Source organism: Saccopteryx bilineata, chromosome X (genome assembly GCF_036850765.1).
Source record: "Saccopteryx bilineata isolate mSacBil1 chromosome X, mSacBil1_pri_phased_curated, whole genome shotgun sequence".
Taxonomy (NCBI): Eukaryota; Metazoa; Chordata; class Mammalia; order Chiroptera; family Emballonuridae; genus Saccopteryx; species Saccopteryx bilineata.
This window is the reverse complement of record NC_089502.1, coordinates 103,465,192-103,482,733: the sequence shown is the minus strand read 5'-3', so window position 1 is coordinate 103,482,733 and position 17,542 is coordinate 103,465,192. Positions and strand designations below refer to the sequence as shown.

The 17,542-nt window shown below is 48.5% G+C and overlaps 1 protein-coding gene across 5 annotated transcripts in view; it reads left to right on the top strand.

Annotated features, from left to right (window-relative positions):
• KDM5C (lysine demethylase 5C) overlaps nucleotides 1–17,542 on the top strand; it is a 36,712-nt gene extending 19,170 nt beyond the window's left edge. For 3 of the 5 annotated variants that reach the window (XM_066249584.1, XM_066249583.1, XM_066249582.1), the window contains 14 exons: nucleotides 3,838–3,957; nucleotides 4,048–4,242; nucleotides 9,753–9,934; nucleotides 10,025–10,149; nucleotides 10,277–10,424; nucleotides 11,089–11,194; nucleotides 11,875–12,233; nucleotides 12,836–12,974; nucleotides 13,425–13,604; nucleotides 13,757–13,894; nucleotides 14,084–14,683; nucleotides 14,955–15,024; nucleotides 15,165–15,364; nucleotides 15,469–17,542. In XM_066249584.1, the coding sequence (XP_066105681.1) occupies nucleotides 3,838–3,957; nucleotides 4,048–4,242; nucleotides 9,753–9,934; nucleotides 10,025–10,149; nucleotides 10,277–10,424; nucleotides 11,089–11,194; nucleotides 11,875–12,233; nucleotides 12,836–12,974; nucleotides 13,425–13,604; nucleotides 13,757–13,894; nucleotides 14,084–14,683; nucleotides 14,955–15,024; nucleotides 15,165–15,364; nucleotides 15,469–15,852 (2,946 nt within the window). In that variant the 3' untranslated portion in view covers nucleotides 15,853–17,542. Of the gene's footprint in view, nucleotides 1–3,837; nucleotides 3,958–4,047; nucleotides 4,243–9,752; nucleotides 9,935–10,024; nucleotides 10,150–10,276; nucleotides 10,425–11,088; nucleotides 11,195–11,874; nucleotides 12,234–12,835; nucleotides 12,975–13,424; nucleotides 13,605–13,756; nucleotides 13,895–14,083; nucleotides 14,684–14,954; nucleotides 15,034–15,164; nucleotides 15,365–15,468 lie in introns of all 5 variants that reach the window. The other 2 variants (XM_066249581.1, XM_066249580.1) reach the window with 1 other exon arrangement.

The window sequence follows — 17,542 nt, the reverse complement described above, 5'->3', positions numbered from 1 at the left end:
CATCTGAGAACCAGCCTGATATATACCTCAGAATCCCCCAAAGGTTTAATATAGTTGATAGCACCAGACCTTCTGGGGATAAAGAAGAATGAAGTGAAAATAAGGATTGGCTCATGTCTATATAAGAAGCTGTGAGAGCTGACCAGGCGGTGGCGCAGTGGATAGAGCGTCGGACTGGGATGCTGAAGGACCCAGGTTCGAGACCTTGAGGTCGCCAGCTTGAGCTCATCTGGTTTGAGCAAAAGCTCACCAGCTTGGACCCAAGGTCGCTGGCTTGAGCAAGGGATTACTCGGTCTGCTGAAGGCCCACGGTCAAGGCACATATGGGAAGGCAATCAATGAACAACTAAGGTGTCGCAGTGTGCAACGAAAAACTAATGATTGATGCTTTTCATCTCTCCGTTCCTGTCTGTCTGTCCCTGTCTCTGTAAAAAAAAAGAAGCTGTGAGATACCCTCCCATGCTGGGCAGCTGAAAATATGACCCCCCTCACTCTAGCAGAAGACTGGAAATTTACTTTTGAAGAAGTTAAAATAGAAGATCTCTGGATTGAGGTCTTCTAGGTACAGTTGAGGGTAGAGGTACAGTGAAAATACACTGCTCACAAAAATTAGGGGATGTTTTATCACTTCATATTCATTTTGAAATATCCCCCTAATTTTTGTGAGCAGTATAGTAGGAATCATTGTGTGTACACTGGGTGCTGAAGTGTTCCCAGTCATATTCCTCCACCTCGCTCTGAGAACACTGGCAGTCAGACCTTTTTTCTTCAGGTAAAAAATGGGAGACTTTGGAGAATCTGGCCCAAAAGGAAAAACCTAGAGTTTCCCAAACTAAATGGCTCAATCAATCACCCTACAGTGAAGCTCACAGTTGACAGACTTCACCTTTGCAGTTTCTATTCATCTTTTTTATTTCTTACTCTTAAATATAAGTAGCCATAAATTGACATACAACCAAGGAAGCTATAGAAAACAGAACAGAACCGAACAGGAGAAAAAGCGGCTTGGAGAAACAGAGCATAGACAGGGAGAAATAAACTTTAAAAAGGAGAGGAGCCTCACTAGTGGTGGCACAATGGATAAAGGGTTGACCCAGGATGCTCAGGTCCCTGGTTCGAAACCCCAAGGTCCCCAGCTTTAGCTCAGGCTTTTCAGCTTGAGTGTGGGATCATCAACATGATCCCAAGGTCTCTGGCTTGAGCAAGAGGTCATTGGCTCAGCTGGAATACCCAGGTCAAGGCACATAAGAGAAAGCAATCAGTGAACAACTGAAGGGAAGCAATTATGAGTTGATGCCTCTCATCTCTCTTTTCCCTTTGTCCCTTCCCTCCTCTCTCAAAAATAAATAAAATGAAAATAAAAATATAAAAAGGAAAGGAAAAGCAACCTCAATACCCTCAGAGATGAGCATATGTCGCAAACATGAAATAAAGAGCAAATACTATTTATTTATTTATTACAGAGACAGAGAGAGAGGGGGACAGACAGGAAGGGAGAGAGATGAGAAGTATCAGTTCTTCGTTGCGGCGCCTTAGTGGTTCATTGATTGCTTTCTCATATGTGCCTTGACCCGGAAGGCTTCAGCTGAGCTGGTGACCCCAGGTTTTTGGTTTTGTTTTTTTATAGGGACAGAGAGAGAGTTAGAGAGAGGGATAGATAGGGACAGACAGACAGGAACGGAGAGATGAGAAGCATCAATCATTAGTTTTTCGTTGCGCATTGCGACACCTTAGTTGTTCATTGATTGCTTTCTCATATGTGCCTTGACCATGGGCCTTTAGCAGAGTGAGTAACCCCTTGCTCGAGCCAGCGACCTTGGGTCCAAACTGGTGAGCTTTTTGCTCAAACCAGATGAGCTCGCACTCAAGCTGGCAACCTCGGGGTCTCAAACCTGGGTCCTCCGCATCCCAATCCAGCGCTCTATCCACTGCGCCACCGCCTGGTCAGGCATGACCCCAGGTTTTAAACCTGCTTCCTCTGCATCGCAGACCGACGCTCTATCCACTGCGCCACCACCTGGTCAGGCAAGAGCAAATACTATTTTAAAAGAGCATACAAAGAACAAAAAAGAGCTCTTGGAAAGTAAAATTATGCTAGCAAAACTGAAAAATTTTAAATATAGAAAGGTTAGAAGATGAAAAATTAAGGAAATCTCCCAGAAAAAAAAAAAAAAGAATAAAAAGATAAAGATGGAGAATTTGTTTTAGTAGATTCAATATTCAAGTAATAGGAATTCTGAAAAGAAAAATGATGAAAACTGAAAGGATCAAATCATTAATGGAAAACATTCAAGAAAGTTTCCCTGAATCAAAGACTGTCTGGAATCAAACGGTCTACCCAGTACACAAATGAAAATAGCTCCACACCAGGGTATAGCTGGATTTTCCTATAAAACACCGGCACCAGGAATATCCTACAATCCTCCTGAGAGAGAAAAAACAGGTTAAATTAAAAGCTTTAGAAATCAGAATGGCTTCAAACTTTTCAAAAGCAGCGCTGAAATCTAGAAGCCTAAAGCCATCCCTTCAAAATGATTTTCAACTTAGAATTCTATACGCAATTAAAAAAAAAAAAAAAGGTCTTCCCATTGTTTCTCAGGAAGCTGTAAGAGAATTGTGCTCAAGCACTGCAAAACGAATAAATCAAGAAAGGAAAACATGGGATCTGGGAACACATGTCTCCCGTGACAGGTGCTCTGTCACGGGAGACATGATCTAGGGAGGATGGCTGGTCCAGATCGTCATAAGGCTCCACGAGAGACTGTTAAAGAAAGGCGAAAACTGATAACACAATTGGCACTTGTCCGAAAGGTGGGGATTAAAGTAACTAATACATGCGTAGAAAATTAAGCAAATTGAGAAGTAGGCTGCTTGCAGGGGTCGTCAAACTTTTTATAAAAACCGCCCACTTTTGCAGTGCTGGTCAACCGGGTCCCTACCGTGCAACCAAACAGCGCCGCGATTGGCCCATCATGGAAGCTGGAACGCCCACTAGTGGGCGGTAGGGACCAGATCTACCAGCACTGCAAAAGTGGGCGGTTTTTATAAAAAGTTTGACGACCCCTGGTAGGGGCATGTTACTCTGTGTTAAGGTAAATGCCAAAATAATTGGAAGAGGTTAAAGTGATTGGTTCTGGGGAGTGGAGAATGACAGGGCCTACTGATTTAATAACATATATGACTGATAAAAATAATTACTGATGAAGAAACCTTGACTGGCTTAATGAAAGGTGATATTTTAAATTTTTATAAAACTTACTAGTGAAGCCTGACCAGTGGTAGTGCAGTGGATAGAATATCGATCTGGGATGGTGATGTCCCAGATTCGAAACTCTGAGGTTACTGGCTTGAGCGCAGGCTCACCAGCTTGAGTTCAGGATCGCTGGCTTGAGCATGGGATCATCGACATAGTAATCTGTTGTCAGTGGCTTGAGCAAAGGGTCACTGACTCAGCTAGAGCACCCCCTTCCTCGTCAAGGCACGTATGAGAAGCAATCAGTGAACAACTAAAGTGACACAATTACGAATTGATGCTTCTCATCTCTCCCTGTCTGTCTGTTTCTCTCTTGCTTGCTAAAAAAATAAATTTCTAGTGAAGTTGAAATATTTTGGTGTGTCCATTTCTTACTTTTGACTCAGATTTTACTGTCATCTGTCAACACACAACCTTGAGAGCAGAGACCTATGATCTTTCTTTCAGAGTTTGAGAGCCTGGGAATCTTTCATCAGACTATTCCCTGAAGTTTTCCTTTGTCTCCATAAGAACCCTGCTCTTAGATCAGGTTTCTGCAGACTGTGGAAACCTCTGTCTCAGTGACCTTGGCCTTTCTTCCTCAGGTTGTCCGCACAAACCAGTGTGCAGGAGAATTCGTTATTACTTTCCCTCGTGCTTACCACAGTGGCTTCAACCAAGGCTACAATTTTGCCGAAGCTGTCAACTTTTGCACTGCTGACTGGGTGAGTCTGGCATGTGGTGGGCTGGAAGGGAGAGGCTGAGGCACCATGGCCTCCAGACTTGGCCAAACTCAACTTTGAACCTGTCCACAGTTGCCAGCTGGGCGCCAGTGCATTGAGCACTACCGCCGGCTTCGCAGATACTGTGTCTTCTCCCATGAGGAGCTCATATGCAAGATGGCTGCCTGCCCAGAGAAGCTGGACCTGAACCTGGCGGCAGCCGTGCATAAGGAGATGTTCATTATGGTGCAGGAGGAGCGGCGTCTACGAAAGGCTCTGCTGGAGAAGGTGAGTGATGGGGAGAGTGCCCTGGATCAGGCACCCTAGCATGACAGAGGTGGTAGGAGGAAGGGACAGCCCCAAGAAGTAGGTGCAACTTCTCTTCTTGGGGAACAAAGAAAAGAACTATATAGATGCATCTGGGTAGGAAACCACATTCCATTCCCTGCTCTACCATTTACTGACAACTACGAGCAAATTAATTTACTTTATTGCATATCAGTGTTCCTGACTGAAAAATTGGGATTATAGTAGTGCTTATCTTTTTGAATAGTTGAGTAGATTGAGATGTTTATTAAGTAACTGAGCCATAGCAGCTGTTAGTATAGTTGCTATTCATTATTATTTAAATAACCCAACAAAGCAGACTGGCATATGCGGATTAGCTGGATGACCTTTTCAAGTCACTTAACCTCTCCTAGTCTCACTTTCCCACTCTGTAAAATGGAAATAAATACATAACTTGCGCGGTGGTAAAACTAGAGTAAGGTGATTAATGTCAAAGCATCTATTACTGCATTGCATCATAGCAGCTGCTATTGGTAATACTAATACATGAAGAAAAAGTATTGAAATATGGCACATTTCTTAGGGAATGCCGTTTTTTAACATTCAGATAGTTTAGTAGCTCACACTGAGATAATATTACCAAGTAGAAGGCAATCCTACTTAATAGATTTCTCATAAGCATGTGTCAGTTTTGTATGTAGATGACTGTAGTTCAGCTGCCTTCTTAAAACTCCACACTTGCCCAGTTAAGGTATTAACTTAGAGTCCTCCATAGAATTACAAAGGATCCTAGTCCTGAAGAGATCCCTTACTGCCCATTTAGGGTAACCCTTTCTTGTTTTAAAGTTCATTTATAACTTTGTTCTGAGCATGGGCTGTAAGAAGAATGGGAGTAACAGTAAGTGTTAGAAGTCTGGGGCCTATCACTCTGTGGTGTCGGCGACCCCTGGTCGTTTCCAGGTGTGGTTTTCTCTCTCTGTTCAACACCGTTATTAAATGATGACCCTGGGGCTGTTCCAGGCTACTGGAGGAGGCCAAAGCAAGGTGGGAAGACTAGCCCTTCTCATCCTGCCATTCGGACTTCTTTACACTTGGCCCTTATCTTAGAGAACTGTTCTGGACCCCCAATCTCGACGTTATATAAAAGGCTGTGTGTGCGTGTGCGCGCGCTCACACCCTTTTCTGAGGAGAGGGCTCATAGTTGGCATCCAATTCTCAGAGCAGTCCATGATCCAAAAATACCTAGGGGTTTCATCCTTAGAGCATTGTCTTCAGAGTCAAAATTGACTGCAGTCAGATTCTCACATTGAGTAGTAGTAACTCTCTCTGAGACTTAGCTTCCTCCTTAGTCAAATGACATAGGCCTGTGAAATATAGTTATCCTTATCTGAAAATTAGAGCTCATAGTAAATATTTGTTGAAGCACTTCTTTTTTTTCCCCTATAGTCACAATACTAAACATTAGATCCCCAAAACTAACTTATAACTTTGACCAACATCTTCCCATTTCCTTCACCTTCCAGCCCTGGCAGCCACCAATGGACTGCCCCTTTCTATGAGTTCAGCTTTTTAAAATTCCACATATAATTGATATCCTATTATTATTTAACTTAGTGTAATGTCCTCATTATCTTTCTATGTAGTCACAAATGGCAGGATTTCCGTCTTTCTCATCGCTGAATAATAATCCATTGTGTGTGTAAAACAACTTTTTATCCTTTAAAAAAATTTTTTTTCTTTTTTTTTAATTTCTCTGAAGCTGGAAACGGGGAGGCAGTCAGACAGACTCCCGCATGCGCCCGACTGGGATCCATCTGGCACGCCCACCATGGGGCGATGCTCTGCCCATCTGGGGCATCGCCTGTCACGACCAGAGCCACTCTAGCGCTTAGGGCAGAGGCCAAGGAGCCATCCCCAGCGCCCGGGCCATCTTTTTGCTCCAGTGGAGCCTCTGCTGCAGGAGGGAAAGAGAGAGACAGGGAGGAAGGAGAGGGGGAGGGTGGAGAAGCAGATGGGCGCTTCTCCTGTGTGCCCTGGCCAGGAATCGATCCTGGGACTTCCGCACACCAGGCCGACGCACTACCACTGAGCCAACCGGCCAGGGCCTAATTTATTTTTAAAAGTAGTTGATATACAATGTTATATTAGTTTCAGGTGTGCAAAATAGTGATTAGGCAAAAGTAGGTTTACAGTTATGAGTACACGAAACAAATTTATTCTTGTTTTACTTATTTCTATTTCAACTGTAAACTTGCTTTTGCCCACCCCTGTGTTCCTTGTGCTGTACAATTTATCCCTGTGACTTATTCTGTAACTGGTAGTTTGCACCCACCCCCACACCTCTTCCCATCTGGCAACCATCAGTTCTCTTTATCTGTGAGTTTGTTTCTGTTTTGCTTTGTCCGTTGGTTTTGTTTTCTAGATTCTACATATAAGTGAAATCACATGGTATTTGTCTGACTCTGCAGATGCAGAAGCCAAGGATACAGAGGGCTGACTGTATATTTATTGAAAAACATCAACACATAAGTGGACCCATGCAGTTCAAACCAATGTTGTTTAAGGCTCAACTGTATATACATCTTTATCCATTCATCACTCAAAGGTTGCTTCCATATCTTGGATAGTGTAGTGCTGTAATGAACATAGGGGAGCATATGTCTTTGTGAATTAGTGTTTTTTATTTCTTTGGACAAATAAATACCCAGAAGTGGGATTGCTGGACCATAAGGTGGCTCTATTTTTAATTTTCTGAGGAATCTCCAGAGTGGCTGCACCATTTTATACTGCTCACAAAAATTAGGGGATATTTCAAAATGAAGATGAAGTGATAAAAAGAAGCATTTGATTTTTTATTAAACAAGAACATCAGAAAAGCAAACAAGTCAAAGAAAGTTGTTTGATTATGCAGATGAGATGCAAAACCAACTTTTATGCATTGGTGAAAATGCACTGTACAAAAGGCTGAAAGTATTAGAGTATCTGCTCGTTCCCTGATCCCCTAATTTTTGTGAGCAGTGTATATTTCCACCAACAGTGCACAAAGGGTTTCTTTTCTCCTTATTTCCACCAATACTTTAATCTTTTTTATATAGTCATCCTAGCAGGTGTGAAGTGATAATCTCATCGTGGTTTTGCTGTGTGTTTCCTTAATGATTAATGATGTTGAGCATCTTTTTATGTATCTTTTGGCTATTTGTATGCCTTTAAAATAGTGTCTATTCAGGTCCTTTGTCCATTTTTGAAATTGAATTGTTTATTGTCATTGAGTTATATAGTATTTGCGTGGGGTTTTTTTTTTGTTGTTGTTTTTGAAGCAAGAATGGAATGGTAGGAGAGAAAGAGATGAGAGTGAAAAGCATCAATGTGTTGCTTCACTTGAGTTGTGCATTGACTGCTTCTCGTTTGTGCCTTGACCAGGGGGCTCAAGCCAAGCCAGTAACCTTGGGCTCACGCTAGCAACTTTTGCCCTGCACATAAGCCGATGAGCACACACTCAAGTCTGCAACCTCGGGGTTTCAAGCCAGTGACTTCAGTGTCCCTGGTCAACACTATACTGTGCCACCACTAGTCAGGCTAGTTATGTATTTATATCTTTATATATTTTGGATATTAACCCTTTGTCAGATACATGGTTTGCAATATTTTCTCCCATTCTATAGGTTGGCTTTTCTTTTTTTGTCCTTTTGTGCAGAAGCTTTTTAGTTTGATTTAGTCCCATTTGCTTGTTTTTGCTTTTTGCTTGTGATTTTGGTGTCATACAGAAAAAAAGTCATTGCCAAGACCAATATCAAGGCTTTTTTCCTTTTTTTTCTTCTAGGAGTTTTATGGTTTCAGATCTTATATTTACATCTTTAATTTATTTCAAGTTAATTTTTGTGAGTGCTGTGAGATACGGGTCCAGTTTCATTCTTTTGCAAGTCGTTATCTACTTTTCCAAGTACCATTTATTGAAGAGACTATCCTTTCCCCATTGAGTAGTCTGGGCTCCCTTGTCAAATATTAGTTGACCAAATATATGTAGAGGTTTATTTCTGGGCTCTCAATTCTGTTCCATTGGTCTGTGTGTCTGTTTTTATATCAGTAACATAGTATTTTGATTACTATAGCTTTGTAGTATATTTTGTAACCAAGAAGGGTGATACCTCCAGCTTTGTTCTTCTTCTTTTTTTTTTTTTTTTTTTTTTTTTTAGAGAGGCAGAGATAGACAGGGACAGACAGACAGGAACGGAGAGAGATGAGAAGCATTAATCATCAGTTTCTCATTGCGCGTTGCGACTTCTTAGTTGTTCATTGATTGCTTTCTCACACGTGCCTTGACCGCGGGCCTTCAGCAGACCGAGTAACCCCCTGCTGGAGCCAGCAACCTTGTGTCTAAGCTGGTGAGCTCTTTGCTCAAGCCAGATGAGCCCGCGCTCAAGCTGGCGACCTCGGGGTCTCGAACCTGGGTCCTTCCGCATCCCAGTCCGACGCTCTATCCACTGCGCCACCGCCTGGTCAGGCCAGCTTTGTTCTTCTTTCACAAGATTGCTTTGGCTATTTGGGTCTTGTGTGGTTCCACTTATTCTAAGTAAGTGTTAAGATAATTTTCTGAGTCCTAAGTTGCTTTATCTTTTGTTAATCCTTGTAACAACCCATTGAGGATGGTACCATTATCTCCATTTTACAAGATAGGGAAACTAAAACCTAGAGAGGTTTAAATAATTTAGTTATTTATTTATTCAAGATCACACAGCTAATAAGTGGCGAAGTGGGATTTGTAATGTGCACTGGACTCATATCTTATGCAGAGGTTGGTTGTTAAAGTCGAAAGAGCAGGTAAAAACTGTTAAGACTCAAAATACCCTTTAAAATCCCCAAATTTGCCCATAGTGGTAGCAGTGTATCATCTTTCAGTTCCTCCCACAAAGCCAGCTTGTCTTCCACTTTTGGAATGGATTGCCATTTCATCTGAGCAACAGATGAAGTCATTGCTTAGGTTTGGAAGCCATCTTGTTAAAAAAAAATTCATGTGTAAAAATACGTAACGGTATCTTTAAACAGTAGACATGGGCCTATAGTTTTATATCTGTAACTATCTATGTGCACACAGTGTGTCTTGCCTGCTAAGCAGCCAGCACAGTGCCTGGAGCAGAGTGGCGCCCAGTGACTAGAAGCCTGCATTGTTCTCCGGACATGGCTTTTCTCTTGGCTACTCCCACACCCTGCCACACCTCTGGTGCTTGGTCCACCACTTACCTTACCTTCTCCCACACAAAAGACCCTTTTAGCTGATCTGAATCGTAGCTAATTTTCTTCCTCAGCCCACACTGATCTTGCCCTGGTTCATGTGATTCCGCGAGCTGTGAGAGTCTGGACTTCATCGAGGCAGGGTGCTCCTTGAAGTTTGATCTCCCCCCACAGCTCTCAGCACAGATTTGTTCATAACATGGGGCTCAGTGGTGGCTGAGCTGCGGGTGTCTGTGTCCCTGTTCTGGTTCTATATAATGTGCGTGGTCGAACGCCCCCAGGGCATCACGGAAGCTGAGCGAGAGGCTTTTGAGCTGCTCCCAGATGATGAGCGCCAGTGCATCAAGTGTAAGACCACGTGCTTCCTCTCAGCCCTGGCCTGCTACGACTGCCCAGACGGCCTTGTCTGCCTTTCCCACATCAATGACCTGTGCAAGTGCTCCAGTAGCCGGCAGTACCTGCGGTGAGCAGGGGGCCTACCTGGAGGAAGTGGGCCAAGGAGGGAGATGCAAGAGCTGGACCAGAGGTGCTCTTCCCCGCCCTCTTCCTCCAGGTATCGGTATACCTTGGATGAGCTCCCTGCCATGCTGCATAAGCTGAAGGTTCGGGCTGAGTCCTTTGACACCTGGGCCAACAAAGTGCGAGTGGCCCTGGAGGTGGAGGATGGGCGGAAGCGCAGTGAGTGATGGGGGGGAACGGAGGGACTCCACAGGCAAGTTCTACTCCCCTTTCTTCTGTACCCCCACCCTCTTCCTCTGCTTGACTCAATACTGCCTAATCCTTGCTGTTCTCATTCTCTCTCCAGGCCTTGAAGAGCTGAGAGCACTAGAGTCTGAGGCCCGCGAGCGGAGGTTTCCTAACAGTGAGCTGCTGCAGCGGCTGAAGAGCTGCCTGAGCGAGGCAGAGGCTTGCGTGTCCCAGGCCCTGGGACTGGTCAGCGGCCAGGAAGCTGGGTATGGCAGCATGAGGTGTTGGCACGGGTAGCTTGTTGAGACGGCACCTGGGAAAAGTACAACAAGGGGTGGACTCTGAATACCTTGGGCAGATGACATTGGTAAGAAGCTGACAAGCACAGCAGTGTGAGGTGGCCTGGGAGGCACAGGGGAAGGCAGAGACCAGGCAGCTATAGTGGGGAAGGTATCTCTGTCCTAAGAAAGCTAGAAATGTTTTGTTTTATTATTTAGAAAATTAAATTTAAAAGGGTGACATTGATCAATTAGAGTACATAAGAAATGTCTTTTTTTATTAGTACCTAGAGGAGAGTTTAGACAGGCTGAGGGATTTTGTGGGCAAGGAGGAGTTGTGGAAGGTTTAGGGGCAAGAAAAGGACATAGAAGCATAAACCTGATAGATTGAAAAGTCATTTTCTGTCACTATCAATTAATTTCTAAGTCCCCCGCTTCCTGTATATATCCTATATTTTTCTCAGTTTTTTTTTCTCCCCTTATATTAATGTACTTGTATCTTAGAACCCCCTTCTACCCTGGGAGGCTGGGGGAACTGTGGAGCATGAGAGATCAAAGTGGGAAGTTGTGAGCGAAGGTGTTGGGTCTCAGGACAGACAGGGAAGGTGGGGACTGGGTTTGGACCTGAAACCCCACATGTGGAACTTCATAGTCCCCACAGGGTAGCTGGTCCTCAGATGACCCTGGCTGAGCTCCAGGCCTTTCTGGACCAGATGAACAACCTGCCTTGTGCCATGCACCAGATTGGGGATGTTAAGGTAAGTAGAGGTGGGCTTGGAGCACTGCTGAGGGACCGGGCGGTTGGGGGACCTGAGCAACGCTTGGCTCCCTCAGAAAGTGTCGAATATTTAGGCAAGACAGGATGCACATGTGAGAAAGTAACGGGAGGGTGGAGGCCAAAGGTCTTGTGACTGCATCTTAGAAATGGTATTCGAGGGACAGGTGGCAAGGGTGTAAGTACAGGAGGCAGGGTCAAGGGAATGTTTCCTGATGGAGTCAAAGAGGAAAAGGAAAAAGTTACAAGGGTGTTTGTGGGCCTGGGAAGCTGAATCAAGTTAAGGAACGTAGAGAAGTGAGTGGAAAAGGCCGTGGACACTGGTGTGAGTGTAGGGGCTTGTGAGAAGGCCAAGCAGAGCCGAGCATGGAGGGTGTCCTGCTGCTATGCATCAGACTCCTCTGGGGACTTAAATAAAGCATAGACTCCTGACCAACCCCTAGTAAGAATCTCTCGGAGTGGGGACCAGGAATCTGCATTTTAACAAGTTCAGCAGGGTATTCTAATAGGCAGTAAATGTTAGGAACCACGGTCTTAGGGCATGGTGAGGGAGGAGAGCCCAGATACTGAAGGGGGAGAAGGTAGGTGGGGCAAGGGGATCTGGTTGTGGGACCTCTGAGTGGGCCCAGCTGAAGAGTTTGTTCTTCATCTGTGTCCTGGTAGGGTATTCTGGAACAGGTGGAGGCCTACCAGGCTGAGGCCCGTGAGGCCTTGGCCTCACTGCCCTCCAGTCCAGGGCTACTGCAGTCCCTGTTGGAAAGGGGGCGGCAGCTGGGGGTGGAGGTGCCTGAGGCCCAGCAGCTCCAGCGGCAGGTGGAACAGGCGCGATGGCTGGATGAGGTGAAACGCACGTTGGCCCCCTCAGCCCGAAGGGGCACCCTGGCTGTCATGCGGGGACTGTTGGTCGCGGGTGCCAGTGTAGCCCCTAGCTCTGCTGTGGATAAGGCCCGGGCCGAGCTACAGGAGCTGCTGACCATTGCTGAACGCTGGGAGGAGAAGGCCCACCTCTGCCTGGAGGCCAGGTAAGTGTAGCCTCTTCCCTGCCCTACCCCAACCTTCAGATTTAGTGGGGAAGCTGAAGATGATTCCCATGGGTGGCTTGGGCAGCAGACTCCCATGTTGGGTGTGTTGACTCTCCTTCCCTTTCTTGTTCCCTATCTTATTTTTTTTAAAACTCCATACACACATAGAAGCAGAGACAGGCTTGTGGGGAAACAGCTGGACAGATACAGAGGTGTATAGAAGACTAGCTCTACAGGCTGACAGGTGTGCATATACATGAGCACAAGTAACAACAGGCTGATGGACAGATGTTGGTAGAAAGACATTACGCACAGGGCAATCTGACAAACTGCAGCACAGGATTAATACCTCAGGTTGTGTGTGTAGGCACTGCCAGCAGGCTGACAGACTGGCGGACAAGCAGAGGCTCGAGGGCTCTGGCAGAAGTTGGGTGCGTGCAGTCTGGAGCAAGCAGTGACTGGCAGCCACCCGTAGGCAGAATACATGCAAGTAGGCCCACGTGGCAGCCCCAGGGGCTCATGCCAATATATCTGGTGGTCAGGCTGGGTTTCTGGTCAGGTAGACCACCCCAGACTGAGGCTTCTTTTTTCCCTACCTTTAGGCAGAAGCATCCACCAGCCACACTTGAGGCCATAATCCATGAGGCAGAAAACATCCCTGTTCACCTGCCCAACATCCAGGCTCTCAAGGAGGCTCTTGCTAAGGCCCGGGCCTGGATTGCTGATGTGGATGAGATCCAAGTGAGGACCCTGTGCCACCCCCCCATCTCCATCCCATACCTTCAGTCCAGCCAGGGGAGCTAACAGACATTGGGTTGTGCTGGGTTGGCTTGGCTGGAGGACTGGGACACAACTCTGAAGATGCACGATGTGCAGCGTGAGGAGGGTTTGTGAGGCGGCTGGAGGGTGGAGAGGGTACTGGTGAGAGTGAGAGTAGGGTAGGGAGCGAAGAAGGGGCAGACCACAGCACAGTAACTTGTCTGATGGGCAGGCAGACTGACTGGGTACCTGGGGCCTGAACCAGTGGATGTAGGCACTGCGGGGAGAGCCAGGTGGGTGTGCTTAGGATGATCCCTGTTTCTTTCTGCCTCATCGTTGAGCCCAGTCTGCCTTCCCAGCTCAGGGCTGGGCACAGAGGAATATCATTAGATGTTGGCTTATTGAATTGAGCTTTCTCTGCCTCTGTCCCAGAATGGTGACCACTACCCCTGCTTGGATGACTTGGAGGGTCTGGTGGCCGTGGGCCGGGACCTCCCCGTGGGGTTGGAGGAGCTGAGACAGCTAGAGCTGCAGGTACTGACAGCGCACTCCTGGAGGGAGAAGGCCTCCAAGACCTTCCTCAAGAAGAATTCGTGCTACACGCTGCTGGAGGTGAGGGCGGGACCTGAGCCTCAGCTTCTCCAGCCTGTGGCCTGGCTATTGTGAGATGGCTCATATAAAAACGTGAGGGTTTGGGGGTGCTGAGGAGGGGAGGAGAGATGGTGGCTGGTAGGGAAGCCTGTCATCCCTCTGTTTGCCTTCAGGTGCTCTGCCCGTGTGCAGACGCTGGCTCCGACAGCACCAAGCGCAGCCGGTGGATGGAGAAGGAGCTGGGGTTGTACAAGTCTGACACAGAGCTACTGGGGCTATCTGCGCAGGACCTCAGGGACCCAGGCTCTGTGGTAAGGAGCATGGGCCAGATGGGGAGAAGAGTGGTGACGGGAGACGGGAGTGTCTAAGCTGGGTGACCATGGGCAGACCACTTGCTCCCTGGGCCTCACCTCTGCTGGTTTGGGGGTGGGGTGTTTGTGGCACCAGACAAGGAAAGAGGTGGGCTGCTGACCTCCTCTTCCCCATCCTGGGCACGGCAGATCGTGGCCTTCAAGGAAGGGGAACAGAAGGAGAAGGAGGGTATCCTGCAGCTACGGCGTACCAACTCCGCCAAGCCCAGTCCACTGGCATCATCGACCACGGCCTCGTCTGCTACCTCCATTTGTGTGTGCGGGCAGGTGCCGGCCGGGGTGGGAGCTCTGCAGTGTGACTTGTGTCAGGACTGGTTCCATGGGCGATGCGTGTCGGTGCCCCGCCTCCTCAGCTCCCCGAGGCCGAGTCCCACCTCACCCCCACTGCTGGCCTGGTGGGAGTGGGACACCAAATTCTTATGTCCGCTGTGCATGCGCTCGCGGCGCCCACGCCTGGAGACCATCCTGGCACTGCTGGTAGCCCTGCAGAGACTGCCTGTGCGGCTGCCCGAGGGCGAGGCCTTGCAGTGCCTCACAGAGAGGGCCATCAGCTGGCAAGGCCGCGCCAGGCAGGCTCTGGCCTCTGAGGATGTGACTGCTCTGTTGGGACGGCTGGCTGAACTTCGCCAGAGGCTGCAGGCTGAACCCAGGCCCGAGGAGCCGCCCACTTACCCTTCAGCCCCTGCCTCTGATCCTCTTAGAGAAGGCAGTGGCAAGGACATGCCTAAGGTGAGCTGCCCAGCCCAGCTCTTGTCTTCACATTCCTGTCCCCCAGCCCCCACTCCTGTTAGACTCCAGCCCTCTCTGTGGTCTCTGACCTTCCATTTCCTTTGGCCCACTCTCCCTGCCCCATTCTGTATTCTGTCCAGATTCCTAGATTGGTCCCTGCTGGCAGCCTGTCCGCCCTTCTTCAGGAGGTGGGGAGTTCCAAGTCTCAGATTCGAGGGAAGAACAGGGCTTGGTTCTTCAGTTACCATTCCCCATTCTTGCTCTCTGGCAGGTGCAAGGGTTGCTCGAGAATGGAGACAGCGTGACCAGTCCTGAGAAGGTAGCCCCAGGGGAAGGCTCAGGTAAGAGAGGTAGGTCTAGATGTGGGCAGGCTGTTTATTGGCTGTCACCACAGTTGACCCACACGGTCCTTGGCTTTGCTGTGGTGCTGGGGAGGCAACCGGGGGAGCCTCTAACCCAGCCTGTCTCCACAACCCCCCAGACCTGGAGCTGCTGTCCTCGCTGTTGCCACAGTTAACTGGCCCCATGTTGGAGCTGCCCGAGGCAACCCGGGCCCCCCTGGAGGAGCTCATGTTGGAGGGGGACCTACTCGAGGTTACCCTGGATGAGAACCACAGCATCTGGCAGCTGCTACAGGCTGGGCAGCCTCCAGACCTGGAGCGGATCCGCACACTTCTAGAGGTGAGGAAGGGATTGTGGGCAGGGCCAGGAGGTCAGGCCGGGCAAGGCAGGAGCCCAGGCCTGACCACCAGCCCGCACCTTTTTCTGCCTATCTGTGATCACAGCTGGAGAAGGCAGAGCGCCATGGGAGCCGGGCCCGGGGCCGGGCGTTGGAGAGGCGTCGGCGGCGGAAGGTGGATCGGGGTGGGGAGGGTGATGACCCAGTCCGAGAGGAGCTAGAGCCAAAGAGGGTCCGGAGCTCAGGGCCGGAGGCCGAGGAGGCCCAGGAGGCCCAGGAGGCCCAGGAGGAGGAGGAGTTGGAGGAGGAGGCTGTGGCTGAGGGCCCCGCCCAGCCATTGCCCAGCACCGGCAGCCCCAGCACCCAGGGGAGCCAGGATGGCTTGGAGCCAGCCCCAGAGGCCAGTTCAGGCCCCTCGGCCCCCTTCTCCATTCTGACTCCCCAGCTTCATGTGCCCTGCCCACAGCAGCCACCTCAGCAACAGTCGTGACGATGGCTGAGCCTGGCACAGACCCCGACAGAGACCCCCCTTGGCCTCAAGGATCCTCTTTCTGACCATCAAGCCTGCTTCTTGGGAGGTGGGCGAGTAGGGGGGATGGCCACCCCCCACCCCAGCCCACCCCTGAGTCCCTTGACTTTTATATTCTGACTCCAAGGTATTGTTCAGACCTCAGCTCCTGGGGGCCGGCCCCTGGAGTCCCCCTCCCTAGTAGCCTCGAACCAGCATTCCCAGATACCTGAGGCAGACAGACAGACAGACGGATGATGGGCAGGGGGCCGGGTGTGACTGGGCCTGGGCCAGCACCATTCCAGAGACAAGGCCAGTGCGTATGCAAACTGGGGGAATCTCCTCTTCCTCGCCCCAGTTCTAGCCATGGCCAGGCCGGGCTACACAAACCTCACCTCCACCCTCACTCCCCCTCTCCCCTCGTCCTGCCTCCCTCTCCCTTCTCCTCCCTTCTCCTGACTGGTCCACCCAGGAGGAGGAAACTTCACAAAGCTGTGCTCACAGTTTCTTTTAAATGGTTTCGTTGGGGAACTGACCACGGTTCCCCATAATCTGAAGAAAGCTTTCGGTGCTTGTCCTCACAACCACCTGGACCTTCCCCCCTGTTCTGCCCTATCTCCTTTCCTCCTCCTGGGTTCATGTTGTAATAAAACAAGATTGTTGGTGTGTAATTAATTTGTTCAAAAGAAAAAAAAAAGCAAAACAAGAAACTTGGTTCCAACTGAAGCCTATTTTAATTTTATTTTATTATTTTCCTCTTGTTAGAAATAAAACCCTTAGCAACATTTTTTGGAAACATGTTTCTGAAGTGCATTTCTCTTCGAAGGGGGAGAACAGTGAGTGCCTCCATCGCCTGTCAGCGGACCAGCTGCCAGGAGCACTGGGGCTGAAGCCCTCGGGCTCTGGGCTCTGGGCTCGGGCTCTGGGCTCGGGCTCCGGGCTCTGGGCTCCGGAGCCGCCTCGGGTTCTCCTTAACTGGAGGCGGACAGCCCTGAGTCTTCCTACTCCCCACGGCAGTCTTCCCCACCTCTCCGCAGGTGGCCCTGACCCTCTCCCTGACTCCTGCAGCAGCCCTTGTCTAGCCTCAAGCCTCGGGCGTGATTTTTTGGCTTTCTTGAGGTATAATTGACATACCATGAAATTGACCTGTTTTAAATGTGTACAATTCAGTAAACTAATTGTTTCTAAAATGCAGATCTGATTATGTCACTCTGTTGCTTAAAGCTGTCCATGATGCTTCGTTGCCCTGAAGACCAAGAGTATATATTTATATAATCTCGCTGTTTCTGGAATGCTTTCTGTCTGTCTCATAATGCCAGGGAGCCTTCCCTGGTTTTTCTCCGCTCTCGAGGGTTCTTTCTGCCTCTGTAGATGGGGACTAAAGCTCAGATGTGTGGTCATTTGCAACCCAAGTGCAGTTTTTACAAATAGCTTTATTGCAATGTAGTTTACATACGCAATTCATCCACTTAAAGTATACAGTTCAATGGCTTGTAGTATATTCTAGTTGTGCAACCATCACCACAAAAGATTTTAGAATGTTTTCATCATTGTAAAAAATCCACATTCCTAGGCATCACTCCGCTCTCCCAGGTCCTCATTCCTAGGCCACCACTAATCTACATGGATTTCACCTATTTTGAATATTTTATATAAATGGAGTCATACAATA